Raw genomic sequence first — 14,958 nt, 5'->3', positions numbered from 1 at the left:
TTCTTTCATGCTTCGGTAAAGGCCAAAAGAGGTCAAAACAGAATTGATTCCATTAAGAACTCGATAGGGATGCAAACCTCAAAGCCAGAGGAGATCGAGGAAATTGCAGTCGAATATTTGAAACAGATTTTGAGATCAGAGGATGATTAGATTCACGGTGGTTTTTCAAATTTATTGGAGGTTATTGATAAAGAACTAACTCTGGAGGACAACGAATTTTTTATGTGCCCCTTCACAATCAAAGAAATCAAAGAAGCCACTTTTGCACTTCACCCCCACAAGGCTACAGGGCCAAACGAGTGACCATGGAATTCTTTCAGAAATGCTGGTGCTTCATGAGAGAAGACATCTAGAAGGTAGTTGAAGAATTCTGTAAGAAAGTTAAATTTGTCAAAGAAATAAATAACACCATGATTGTTTTAATCCCCAAAAAGCAGATTTGCGAATCCATGGCCAATTACAGACCAATTTCGTTGTGCAACTCTTTGTACAAAATCATATCTAAGTCTATGGTCAATAGATTGAAGTCTATATTGGTTAAGTTGATTTCTCCTGAACAACATCGATTCACTCCAGGGAGGGAGTTCTCAGACATCATTATAACTACAGCAGAAACCATTCACTCCATGAGTAGAAATACGAAGCATGGTGTGATTGTGAAGCTTGATGTTAGCAAAGCTTATGACCAGGTATTTTGGTCTTTTCTGTTTTCGATCATTGTTAATGGCTCGGTGTGTAGTTTTTTTTGAGCCTCTAACGGGTTAAGACAAGGAGATCCCCTGTCACCCTTTCTGTTTGTTCTGATGGCAGAGGCTCTTGGTAGAAATATCAAAAAGTTAGTAGATTTGGGAAGATGGAAAGGTGTTTCTATTCATGTAGACCTAAATCCCATATCTCATTCCCAATTTGTTGATGATACTATTATTTTTGGAGAACCCTCGGAAAGGGAAGCAAAGACTATCAAAGTCATCTTGGAGGAATATGAGATAGGCTCAAGACAAAGCATGAACAAATCCAAGTTTGTGGTCTACTTCATCAACACCAATAAGAGAACTCAATTAAAAATTGCAAATATTTTAGGATTTCAAATAGGTGAGTTTCCTATCAAATATCTTGGAGTGCAACTATCTGCAGGAAGATTCCAAAACAAGATCTGGGAGGAGGTGATCAACAAATGTCATTTGAAAGCGGCTATGTGGAAAAATAAATGGCTCTCTCAAGCCGAAAGGATCCAAATGATCAAATCGGTATTGTCGGCAGTATCTATCTATTATATGTCATGCTTCAAATTATCCTCCAAAGCAGCAAATGATCTTGGACTTCTTAAAAAAATCTTGTGGGAAGGGTCTAAAGACAAGAAGAAAAACCCTTTGATAAACTAGGATACGACCTGTTTGACCAAAGATGAGGGAGGGGTTGGTATGAGGAAGATGAATTTGCATAATCTTGCACTTGGTGCCAAGCTAGCATGGAAAATGTACAAACACCATCAGAAAATTTGGTGCAAAATTTTATCCAGAAAATATCTTGATTCCACAATACCAGAAAGAATTTTCACATTAGCAAATTCGGAGGGAGGATCCCTTGTTTGGAGATTTATTTGGGAAAGTAGGAGAATTATCTCGGAACATTTGACCTGGAAAATTGGTAATGGTAAAAAGGCAAGATTCTGGAGAGATTCTTGGAATGGAGATACCCCTCTGGCTGAGGCATTTGATGACCAAGATTGGGTCAATCAGGTGGAAGCTTCAGTTGGCCCATTTGTGGCTGATTATATGCATCAAGTGCCCAATTCTACAGCTTTGATTATATGGAAGAAGGTGGGAGATTGGAATCAGGCAGATGGTAAGAAATTGGAGGAATTGCTCATTAATAAGAAAAAGATTCACTACAATTGTGAAGAGGACAGTTTGATGTGGTGTGCGGCCAAGTCAGGAATGTACAAAGTACAATTGGGATACAAGTTACAAAGGCACAGAGAGAAAGATACTAAGTGGCCTGGGGCACTGTGTTAGAATAAAAGTGTTCTTCCTAAGGCTGGTGTTTTTTTTTGTGGATTGCATTACATGGACGTATTCTTATAGGGGAGAGACTTAAATTAATTGGCATCTCAGGTCCGAGTATATGCATGCTATGTAAGGGGGGTGGAGAGACGAACGAGCACTTGCTCTTTTGGTGCCCTTATGCAAAGCAGTGTTGGGACTAGCTACTTGGTTGTTTACAGTGTCAAATGGTTAGGAACCAGTCGCTAAAAGATTTCCTATGCTCTTGGCCAAATACGGCTAAGAATTCAAAATGGGGTATTCTTTGGGTTGTGAGTCCATCTTTGTTGACATGGCACCTTTGGAAGGAGAGAAATCGTCGTATTTTTAATGATGAGGTTATGGAAGTTGATGTCCTTATACCAAAGATCAAACATGCCATCGAAGAAGTGGTTAACGTCAAGACTCTTGGTAGAATATATAAATCATAGACAAAATGGGACATGGCCATGGAAAACAATTGGCTATTATCGATGAAAAGCGACTATAAGTTCTCAGACTTAAAATCCTGTAGAAAAAACATTAAGTGGATTCCTCCTCCCTCTGGATTTTTGAAAATGAATCTTGATGGGGTTTGCAGAGGGAACCCAAGCGAGTCTGGATTTGGGGCAATTATCCGTGACGAGTTTGGGGACATGATGGTAGCTAAATATGGCCCATTGGGTGTTTCAACCAATAATATTGCATAAGTATCAACACTTGAAGCAGGCCTAGAATGGTGTGTGGAGAAAGGGGCTCACAAGGTTATAGTCGAAGGAGACTCGCAGGTTATCCTAAATGGCATTTCCAACCAACGATTCACGAACTGGAAGCTAGAATGTTGGATCCCTAGGATCCAATTCCTCTTAGGGACCATATCTGAATGTACTTTATCACACTCTTACCGAGAAGGCAACTCAACGGCGGATTGTCTGGCCAACATGGGTATCTGCAGTCCTTCTTCCAAGCAATTGTCTTCGGCGGATGAGATTCTGGACACTTTGTTGCAGATTTTGAATCGGGAGAAAACTTCAATCCCTAGGGCAGGGATCGGATAGAGCCTTTCTTTCTTGGCTTTGCGTGTTCGGGAGAATTGTTGAGCCCGAGGGATTCATCAAATGGTGTAGGTGATGACACGCACATATTACGACGCTCCCCTTTCTTTTCTCAAACAGAGCAAGCAGATTTGCTTAGATTTGCTTGGATTTTGCCCAGACTACAACCTCAATAAAGTCTCCCGAACAGCGATTTTAGGAACATGGATGATCTGCAGGGTAGTTCTCGGGTTAGAAAATTGCAAAGACTGGATCTGTATCTTGAGGAAGCTTCCTTTCCTGTTGTCACAGAATCATGGTTCACGACTTTGGGCTGAGTTGCAAGTGTCGCGAGGAGCGGTTAGGAGAACAATGCGATCGACTTTTTGACATTGAAGTCAATGGGCAGGCGGCTATTGTCGCGATCGTTGAGGAAGCGCTCAACAGAGAGAGGCATTGGTGTGATGGTTTTATCTACAAAACCATTCTCTGTTTGTTAGTGGATGTTCTTCCGTCCAAGGAAGCTTGCATTGAGAAAATGGACGGGTTCGTCAGGGTAGTTGATGGTAATGTTGTAGGTAATGCAATCATAGAAGTGGAAGAAGAATGGGCGAGTATCCTGGGTCCTTTCTTCAACCCAACGTGCTTCCTCTCGGACATGGAGGTCTCAAACTATGAAGATGAGCTTTAGGTTGTTGCGAAAGAATTGAGGACAAAAAAGGAAAACTTCATGGGCAACACTTGGGACGTATTCCGTGTAGGGGTCTCCACTGGTGATTTGGGTCCATTTACAAGGATGATGAACGAAGATCTGGGCTGGCTGTCAGAAAACAATATCGAAAAGGTGGCGAGTTTGGGTGATCGCATTGCTACCATTCTGAGGTTAATGTAGTGGAATGGCTATGTTTGGATAATGTTTTTGTTATTGTTAGGACCATACCCTTTTTGAGGGTCCAATGCATATGTAATACTATTTATTATTAATATAGGGTGTTATCCCCACAATAGATAGCACTTAAATTTTTTTATTTTTTTTAAAACTACATTAAAAAAATATAAAAAGCCAACACAAGATACTTATTAAAATTAATCTTAAGATTTGGTCGTTTTAGATGAGATTATATTACTTAGCACCAATAGACATGTATAATATAATGATTACAGAGGATGGTTAGAGGTAGGATCTTCATTCAGAATAAAAGACAAAATTGACTAATCAAAGTTGGTGAGACATAAGGGAAGGATTAGTTGCCATCCTCTATTATAGCAAATCAAGGAAAATGACAATCATTTGCTAACCACAAGTACCATCATACAAGAAAAGGGCGAACGAATACTTGAAAGAAAAGGTGAAAGCCTTATGCCTTCAAAACAAAAGCTTTTGGATCCAAAGGCTCCCAAAAAGAAATATAATAAAAAAATGGCTCAAAACTAGTCTAGTTTTTAAATCAAAATGGATGTTTATAATGATTCAAGTAAAAATTTTGCAAATGACTCTTTCGCTTTACAAACATACTCACTGGGTAGAAAACAAGGCATATGGTCTCTCAACATCTTGGTACTTACAGTTCCAAGCAATTCTTGTTAAGCATGTTGAAAGTAGCTTGAAATTCAAACACCATTTAAAATATATTATCACCATAAACATTTATTTATTCAATACTATACTTGATTCTGTACATTATCACCTTAAACATTTATTTATCCAATGCTATACTTGACTCTATACATTATCACATAAACAATTATTTACCCAATACTAGACCTGACTCTAAGGCACTTATTATAGATCAATTCCCAATATGCCAAATGATTATTGCCTTGAACAAAAGACACTGTATCTAGCTTGATCATTTATTGAGACCATTTAGTTGAATCCCATCTCTATGGTTGGAGGACGCCATGTGTAGAATCACCCTAAACAACCAATATTCGTACTTCATTCCAATACACTTAATATAATCCATCATGGCCACTAGAGTAATTTTATATGGGCCTTGCAAGCATTATAAATCTGCTATGAATCTAAAACCTCAAACATATCTCGGAAAGTTTTTGGAGCATGATAATGTTACCAATCCTCTCTTAATCTCAACCCTAATGAAACAAAAATTATCTCCTATACGGTAAAATGTTATTACCATGTCCTTAGGTCACAGGTTAAAGGAACTCAACCATATGTGTACATGTGCAGGAGATAGCACCTCTTAAAACAATAATATTCAATAAACAAGTGTTGAGATTCTGAACATCACTGAGCAATTCGCATGGTCTCATTAGGCATGCTCCCTATGTTTAAACTCTCGGGTATGCCACCACCTGAACATGATTGGCAAAGTAGAAAGCCCCTATAAAGAAGAAAATCATTTAAAATAGCATGAGATTGTTATTAATGAATCAGAACTCAATTTCTATTCAATTATAGATTCTCATGAAAAGTTGCTAATCCTCTAGTTTTGATTCTAAATATCAGCTTTTTCCCCAACTCTTCCTCCTGGGCAACATTTTTTTCTTTGCAAAGCACATTGGGGTTGAACAATATGATGGGAAATAATGTTCTGCATTCATAAGCATAGGTTCTAGGTTTATACAAAGATATTATAGCGATGGACCATTTTCTACCTTTGGGTCTTGGACTTTAGCATTGGCCTCTGAAACTTTTGAAGAATTTGGAGTTTCGTGTAAAATGATGGATGTTGGAGGCTTGAAATCCATCAATTTAGTAACAGTCTAGTGGCCTTTTCTTTAGTGATTGCTAAAAGAAATTCTGCTAAAATCCAGGTTTAGCATAGCAATATGGAGATCAAGTGCAGGAAGAGAGCACAAACAAACATAACAATACAACCTCCTAATAGGAATGACTAGGAGAGCACTTATTGATAAAAGCAAAGTAATAAATAGAGCAAGATGGGCACATATTAAAAGATCAACCCACACTCAATCAGAACTTGAACATATGGAGGGCCTGAAGCTCAGTGGTAACAGCCCCGAGATGCATGGGGGATCACGCATTCAACCACCCACAAACCACTTGACCCGCTAGAACTGCATATGCTTAATTTATCACATTCTTCATTTCATACAGGACTCAACAAGCTTTGCTTTATTCACCATATGAACAAGGAATTAGACTTCACTTTAATTACTGGACAAAAGTTATACCAGATGCAAATTCATCCTCCCAAAATGGGGGCTAAAATTTGTTACACTCCCATAAATAGGATTGAGAGGACCATTCAAGCACTGAAATCAGGCCCAAATCCATTAAATTATGTTTTCCTATGGTTGTTGCCAGCCTCCTCCATAAAAACTCTGTTCATTCTTTGGCAGCAAATAACTGTGCTACAGTGACCACCAGCTTTCAATTCTCATGGCAATCTTTTAGCTGACGGAGTTTATCTTCCATCTGAAAAAGCAAATGCAAGTTACTAAGCAGTGATCATAGAAATAATTAATCCATTTGGTTTTGTTGCCTACATTCTTTGACCTGATGCACAATCCACGACAAAGATAAATACCATCATAAGACTAGATACAATTCATTAAAGACGGCATTCTGCTTTGGCATACCCAACCAGCTATAGTTTCTTCTCACAATTTGCTTAGATACCAAAAATAAACTTCCTAGTAAGATACACCCAACAGAAGCCTTTATATATGATACAACCCTTAACAACTTTACTTTCGTTGCAACCCGTTAATGGGCTTGGTAGGATAAATCCTAGAGTTGATCCAAAACAAGGGACAGTGTGGAGTAAACTAGAGACAGGGTGGATAAAGATTAATTTTGATGGTGCATCGAGAGGGAACCCAGGGACTTCAAGAGCAGGGTATATTGCAAGGAATGAGGAAGGTAGGGTCTTGGCCAGAGGAGTGCAATGACTTCTAGACGGAACAAACAATGAGGCAGAGGCAAGAGCAGCATTATTGGCCATCACACTAGCAGAAAATCTTTCGGTGACAAGATTACACCTGGAAGGAGATTCGAAAATAGTCACTGATGCCATTGCGAAAGGAGCCTCACAATGTTAGAGAATTAACAAAATAATTGGTGAAAAAATTTTAAAAAGTTCAAGACTTTAAAGTATCACATATACGTAGAGAGGGCAATTCGGAGGCTAATGTGTTGTCCAACATGGGATGTGAGTTGGTTTGAGGCCGAAGATTATTTTAATTTATTGAAATGTGTGACAGCATGTAATTTTCTTTCCTTTGGGACAATCTTGAGCTGGTATCCTACGCCCATTTAATGCACTAGATTTTGGTACGCTGCCAATTTCTGCTCTCATCAATGTGGCATAAGGTCATGGGATGAGCGGAAGGTGACACGGGAATAGCATTTATGGTTATTGCAAGAGCCAAAGGATGATGTCCTTGAAATGAGGGCACATTAATAGCAACCATTGATGGGACCGCAAGTTGAAAGGAACAATCTAGAGAGCAACAAAAGGTAAGAGTTTTATATTACAAGTAACACTCATGGAAGCGAACTTTTTGCTCCACTCAATAAAACAGCAGTTGGCGTTTTTCGGGTAAGTCTCTGAGAACAGACTTCAAGGAATTTTTAAGTTTGATGATAATTTGTTTCTACAGATTATTGAAAAACCCTATTGGGAGAGGAATATCTGCTTTCTGAGTTTCAGTATCGCACCAACGTTGATATCATCTCAATGATGGTGGCGGGCGTGGGGCTTGATGTTTGGGAGGAAGGAGGAGGTGGTGTGGGTTGCCAAGGCATGTGTACATGCTGTCAAGAGTTGTGGTGGGTTGTGCTTTATGATGCCATTTTGGTGAAGGGATAATGCCAAACGGAAAAGATGTGGAGTGCAGGCCGTTTGTGCTGTGGCGAGATGCTGCAGACAGAGAGGCAAGGGCTGAGGAAGCCCGATTGGGTTGGGAAAACTTAAAAGACTATGTCCGAGAGAAAGAGGTGGAGTTGCAGGAAGCCAGAGAAGCCAAAAAGAAGGATGCGGCCAAGAGGACGAAATTCGCCCCCGAGGACTACTAGATCAACAGCCAGGGCAAGAAAAAAATGAAAACTTGAAAGTTTAAATGTTTATTTGCTTTTTTGTAAATGTTTATAATTAGGCTTAGTGGTGGACGGTTATATGCCATAATTTTGGGGATGGCATAGTAGTTTTTACAGGATGGGTAGCTGCAGTATAGCAAACAGTTTGATAGTTTCAAATTTCATAAACAGTATTTGGGATTATATCCCAATTTTGGTATCTTAAGTATGTAGCTTTTTATTAATATTAATACAAATATACAACTTTACCAATCCAAAAAAAAACTTACTTTCGTTGCAATGTTCATTAAAAAGAATTATTCGTTACTCTTTTAAGCCTTTGATGACTTTGCTTTCCAACTTAAAATATCACAAGAGCACTCATTGAAATTTAAATAGGAAATGTCAGTCCATCAAATTAATGTATAGAGTGCTTTTGGATTCAACTACATATTTTTTGCATCAATGTTTCAGACCGTTTGTGCTGTGGCGAGATGCTGCAGACAGAGAGGCAAGGGCTGAGGAAGCTCGATTGGGTTGGGAAAACTTAAAAGACTATGTCCGAGAGAAAGAGGTGGAGTTGCAGGAAGCCAGAGAAGCCAAAAAGAAGGATGCGGCCAAGAGAACAAAATTCGCCCCCGAGGACTACTAGATCAACAGCCAGGGCAAGAAAAAAATGAAAACTTGAAAGTTTAAATGTTTATTTGCTTTTTTGTAAATGTTTATATTTAGGCTTAGTGGTGGACGGTTATATGCCATAATTTTGGGGATGGCATAGTAGTTTTTACAGGATGGGTAGCTGCAGTATAGCAAACAGTTTGATAGTTTCAAATTTCATAAACAGTATTTGGGGTTATATCCCAATTTTAGTATCTGAAGTATGTAGCTTTTTATTAATATTAATACAAATATACAACTTTACCAATCCAAAAAAAAAATTTACTTTCGTTGCAATGTTCATTAAAAAGAATTATTCGTTACTTTTTTAAGCCTTTGATGACTTTGCTTTCCAACTTAAAATATCACAAGAGCACTCATTGAAATTTAAATAGGAAATGTCAGTCCATCAAATTAATGTATAGAGTACTTTTGGATTCAACTACATATTTTTTGCATCAATGTTTCAGATCAATGTTTCAGATCACGCTCAATGATCCATCATCAAGAAGAGGAGAGTCATGATTTAGATTGAAGGTTTAACCCTTAGAAAAGGAGATGGAGGAGACGGTGACAAGAAGAACGAAAAACTAAGGACAAGAAAGGAGGAAAAAGAGAAAAAAAACAGAAAAGGAGGATAATTACATATGAGATGCATAAACATAATCTATAAATTTATGTTAAAAATAAAAACCAATAATATCAACATCAAGTTAGAACATATACAGTATTTATATTTAGAAAAAGAGAATTAATAATAAATAATAAATATATATCAGTGAGTAATATGTAAAATATAGCAATATGTAACTGAAAATGCAAACATAATACAAATCTATTGCTATATATATGCAAATCAGAATATATGTGAAAAAATAATGTCCGTACAGAAGTACACTGCAGTTCCCCCTTAGCACAGAAACATACCCAGCAACAACCTTGATCTGTGTGGAGGTGTGTTGAAGGCGCAGTAAAGAACAGCATCAGCATTAGCATAGTGCAGCAGTAATGGCAGAGATCACCTTGGTTTCAGTGCAGCTGAGATATCAGCCTAGAGAGGACGTAGTTATATAGGAGAATAGACCCAACTATGTAGGGTCTTCTTTGAATTTCATACCTAGTCAACTACATGGGAAGTGATTTGTAGATGTAACATAATCTGGATTCTGAACTATTTGATTAGGAGTTATTAGTTGTTAGACAAGATTGATTGATTAGACAGACTAATTGATTGTTCAGTCAACTGAGGCATCCCAATGAATTGTAAGCTTTACTTGACACCTCATCTAGTTTCTCTCTGTTAGATTCATGGTGCACTTGTCTATTTAGAGTGAACATTTTCTAATTTTAATCATATAAAGTCTCTTTTACTTACAGTTTAATAGAAGATAGATGTCATACTAAGAGTTCGGTCAAATCTATGAATATCCATTGCGCATATTTTCAGCAACCGTGTGTTTGTAGATTACCGTGTGTTTGTAGATTAGCATACTTAAATCTGCCATTTTGATTGGGGTTTTAGTCTTAAGCTCTTTGCAGTTAGGACTAAATTTTCTAAATGCAGAATCTACTTTCCATGGTCCAAAAACTAATAAGGTATCAGGGAGGTAATTCCAAGTATTCCAAGGTTTCCATGGATGGAAAGGACTGCTGCCTGGGATAGGGAATCACCAATGCCCAAGGTTCAGGGATTGAAGCCAATTTGTACTTTTGGAAGGCACAAGAACCTATGATAGGTGGTTGTGCATGATACCTAAGATTTTCCAAGTGTTTGGAAGATTGACTTTGACCTTAGATAAGTGGCTAAATTTTTTCAGTGGGTTTAATGCCCAAGAGTATTCAGTTATTGAAGAATTCCAAACCTATGAGTGGTTGTAGGTTGAGATGCCCTGAGTGCTCCAGTGATTGAAGTGTTGATCTGCACCTACGATAAGCTGTTGATGTGAGTTATTTTCAGTTGATCTGTTAGTATTAGTGTGTTTTTGGGAGCTGTAGGCATGATTAGTCTCAATCTCAAAGAGAGTGACTATCTAGAGGGTGCTTCAAACTTTACACCTTGGATGTGTAGATTGCAGATGCTACAAGAGGAAGTTTATCTTTGGTGTTTTGTGGAGATGAAGGTTGTAACTCCTGCCAACCCTGTTCAATTGATCAAACATAACAAAATCTTAGCCAAGCCAAAGAATTGTCCTAGATTCAGTAAAGGAAAATTTAATCCCTCACATCATAGAGAATAACAAAGGAGATGTATGATGCCTTGATCGCTCTCTGCCAAAGGTGTGAATATTTCCTGCAAGATATTACTAAAGAACAATCACAATGTCACATGAATGAGCGATACAGACATAGCGAGTGGTTGCCTCATTAAGATCCTTGAGCTTAGAGATCAACTCACTGATATTGCGGAGAAGATGGAGAATGATGAGTCAGTGCCCATGGTCCATAGCTATAAATGGGTTCTCTTCATCTTGAGATCCATTTGTTTGAGATGTCTAAACTTGTGAGGAGCTTCCTACTTTTGAAAATATTTGAGATGAGTGCATCCATGAGGAGACCCAACTGAAAATTGTTCTAGCTAAAGTAGAAGAGAGTTAGAACTTAGGTCTAATTGATAAAATAAGGAAAGGTCGTCAGGAATGATGCAAGAATGGTCAATAAAAACAAGGAGAAATAATCAAATTCTTCAATTCAGGTGAAGAAAGACTTGAGCCACGTGAAGTGTTTCAACTTTCAAGTGCCACAAGATGGGTCCCAACACATCTCAATGTCCTAGGAAGAAGAAAGCCAAGAAGCAACAGTTTGCAGCGAGTGCAAAAATTGCAGCTGGAGTGGATGAGTTAGCAGCCAGACTTTAGACAACTTTCTCTATATATCATGCGTATCCACTAATCCTGCTTCTAGTGTAAGGTGGTGTATGGATAGTGGAGCATCCAAACACATGACCCTCAATAAGAGGGAGTTCAACAAACTTCAAAAATGAGAGGATGACAAACAAGTGGAATTAGGAAATGATGTCACCTGTCCAATTACCATACTGGGCTCTATCTCATTCCAGATGCCTTCGAGTGATGTTCTTGAGCTAGATGATGTCTTGTATTTTCCTATAGTGTATCACTGACAGACCCATAGTGTATCATTGAGTTTAATGGTCCACAAGTGAACCTGGTCAAGTTTTGGATGGATTGGTTCAATATGGTGGCTTTTACATTTTATTTTTTGATCCAATCATGCAATCAAGCATGGAAAGATGTCATGATGGAGTGTCCTAGCATTGTGGAGACGATTTATAAATCTATTGTGGAATCATTGATTGATTCCATGCATGCAACTAATAGGAGTGCTAAAAGTACCAAGATAAATTCATTGACAAAAGATTCTCTCAAAAAGTGGGAGTTGACCTTGATGAGAGTCTTACTTCAGTTACCAAAGGATTGTCTTAAATGGAGGAAGTTGATTTTGTTGACGCTTTTGCTTCAGTTGTCAATGGTTTTGAGTCGCATGGTCAAGATACCCATGAAGGCAGATTGAAGAAGACCCTCTATGGGCCAATGCATTGACTACAAATTTGGCATTTCAGGATCAATGAGTTTTTACTCAGTTTGGCTTTTCTGAGTTAGTGCAAATTTTAAATCTTTATTTGATAGATCTGATCCACTTATATTGGCTGTGTATAAAGATGAGCTTATTATTGCAATAAGTCCTGAACAATTTGTTGACTTGGTGGTCAGCATCTCCTTGGGGACTCATGACATGGCTTAACCGCCTCTTGTGGGTCGGGTCAAATCTGGCGTTTGTATCGGCCGTTGATAGTTCGAGCTTTTGGCACAACAGCAAACGATTCCAACAATTGGTATCAGAGCCTTGGGTGACGGGTTTGAGTCCCCCTTCAGTGGGTGCTGAAAGCTCAGTTGTTGCTGAGGGGGAGATTGTTGACTTGGTGGTCAGCACCTCCTTGGGGACTCATCACATGGCTTAACCGCCTCCCGTGGGTCAGGTTAAATCTGGTGTTTGTATCGGGTGTTCATAGTTCAAGCTTTTGGTACAACGGCAAACAATTCCAACACAGTTCATGATGTGGTGTGCGGAGAATTTTATCCATGAAGTTGGCATGAAGCACGAAGGAGGTTACCAAGTTGGTGCTGATGTTTTCCTTGTACAAGGGATATAGGCCTTGAAGATTCTAAAGAGATTTCATAGAATAGAAGGAAGCAGTGATCCAAGATTATATTTCTTTGAGTCCGCAGATAGTCAACACAATGACAATGCCACTAGTAGAGGGGAGATTCAAGATGCTGTGAAAGAGGGAGTGTTAGAACTTTCCTTGTGTTTCTCTAAAGGTGTTCTTCCTTCAGCAACAAAGCAGTGCACTGCAGTTCCCCCTAACAACAAAAATGTACCCAGAAGAAATCTTGATCTGTGTGCAGGTGTGTTAAAGGAGTAATCAAGACCAGCATCAGCATTCACATGGTGCAGCAGTGATGGTAAAGCTCACCTTGGTTCCTGTGCAGCTGAGAGATCGGCATAGAGAGGATGTAAGGAGAGTAAGGCCCAACCATGTAAGGAGTCTTCTTTCACATCAGCACTCAACCAACTACTTGAGACTCGAGCAATTTGTGGATGTATTGTAATCTAAACTACTTTGATTAGGAGTTATTAATTGCTAGACCAGGATGGTTGATGCCAAACTAATTGATTGCTCAGTCAACTGGGTCTCTCAAGTGAGTGGTAAACTTAACTCAAAGCTTTACTCAACACCTCATCTAGTTTCTCTTAGATTCATAGTGCACTTGCCTATTTAAAGGGCACATATTTTAATTTTAATCATGGTGTATATAGAGTCTTTGTTTCTTTTGAGTTTCAAAAGAGGATAGATGCAGTATTTGAGAGCTCAGTCAGATCTGTGAAAATTCACTGTTCACATTTCAGCAGTATTGTGTTTGTAGATTAGTGTACTTAGATCTGCTGTTTTGAATAAAGTTTTTCATTTTAAGCTCTTTGCAATTAAGTCTAAAATTTTGATGCTAGAATCTGCATACCATGGTCTGAAAACTAGTATAGCTCTCAAGAAAGCCATCTCATCTTTCTTTCTTTGCCATTGCTTGCTTGCTTGGTACATTCATATCTTTCATCTGTTCTTCTACTGAAACAATTCCCGTCTGAGATAGAAACCTGTCAACATAAAAATGTGTAAATGCTCATGTTCATAGACAGAACAATGAATTCAAGATAATGCACCAGAAACTTCAAAGCTTTTGTGTTTCCAGTTGATTTCCAGTTTCCAGTCACAAAGAAATTTCTATGTGAAGATAATTAGATTTCAGTTTTTGCATTCGATCTCTCCCAACTTCCTTTTGGTAAAATGGTACCAAAGGCATATGCATAGAGCATGCACTATGTTGTATATCATTGCAAATTTCCAAAATATATTTTAAAAAAACTTACCACATTATTCAAATTACAGACAATCACCTTGCAAATGGTAAGAAAATAACTTGATTTAGACAATAAAATATCAAGACACATCTGGTAGCATCTCCCAACTCCAAAAACAGAATAAAGCAGCAAAGTATCTCTCAGTTGATAATAAAATTCATACAGGAGCTCATAATTAGCATTATTTTAAGTTATTAATCATCTCAGTACACCATCTTCTAACTGGTACAACAATTTCTAATACTGCAAAATTCTAAAGTGTTAACTATGTAGGTTCTGGCTAAAACTACATCTCAAACATATCCAACATCTTTTGAGTTGCAAGGAGTCAATTTTGTATATTGTGTGCAATCTGTCAACAATTTCTATGCATCAGTCAATTGGCCCATTTTGGCTTACTCCAATTATTGTAATATGTAGAAAATTCAACCTAAAATTTTAATTGTAAAGGAGCTTGTGCTTCATTCGAAAGCAAGATGAACTTACCCAGACACAACCAATGGTCATTTCATTGCTAGTTCTCATTACGTTTGTCTGATTGTCAGCAGATATCTTGAGTAGACATCATAATGAAATTTATAGCCATTAGCAAATCATCGTGCACAAGAATGCTAAAGAAAAGTAATTTGAGACTACAGTAGGAGGTGCCTCTGATCAGACAAATCTTTCACTAAAAAAAGCTGTTAGAGAGCTGACAGAAGGATTTATAGCCTGCCTTAATTGTACATGGGGTTGAAGATTTAGAACTAAAGACAAGTTCCAATGTTGTTCTCCAAATACATGGTCTACATATCCTATCTCCATT

General features: G+C 38.2%; 1 protein-coding gene across 1 annotated transcript in view; it reads right to left on the bottom strand.

Annotated features, from left to right (window-relative positions):
* Positions 1-6,170: 6,170 nt before the first annotated feature.
* The window catches only part of LOC131050476 (uncharacterized), a 50,332-nt gene continuing 41,544 nt past the window's right edge, over positions 6,171-14,958 (bottom strand). The window contains exons 4-5 of the mRNA XM_057984662.1: positions 13,757-13,889; positions 6,171-6,461 (exon numbers count right to left, since the gene is read on the bottom strand). Of these exons, the coding sequence (XP_057840645.1) occupies positions 13,796-13,889 (94 nt within the window). The 3' untranslated portion in view covers positions 6,171-6,461; positions 13,757-13,795. The remainder of the gene's footprint in view (positions 6,462-13,756; positions 13,890-14,958) is intronic.

The sequence above is a fragment of the Cryptomeria japonica genome, chromosome 1 (assembly GCF_030272615.1).
Source record: "Cryptomeria japonica chromosome 1, Sugi_1.0, whole genome shotgun sequence".
NCBI classification, from domain to species: Eukaryota; Viridiplantae; Streptophyta; class Pinopsida; order Cupressales; family Cupressaceae; genus Cryptomeria; species Cryptomeria japonica.
The sequence above is the reverse complement of the archived record's forward strand: the minus strand, read 5'-3'. Positions and strand labels throughout refer to the sequence as shown.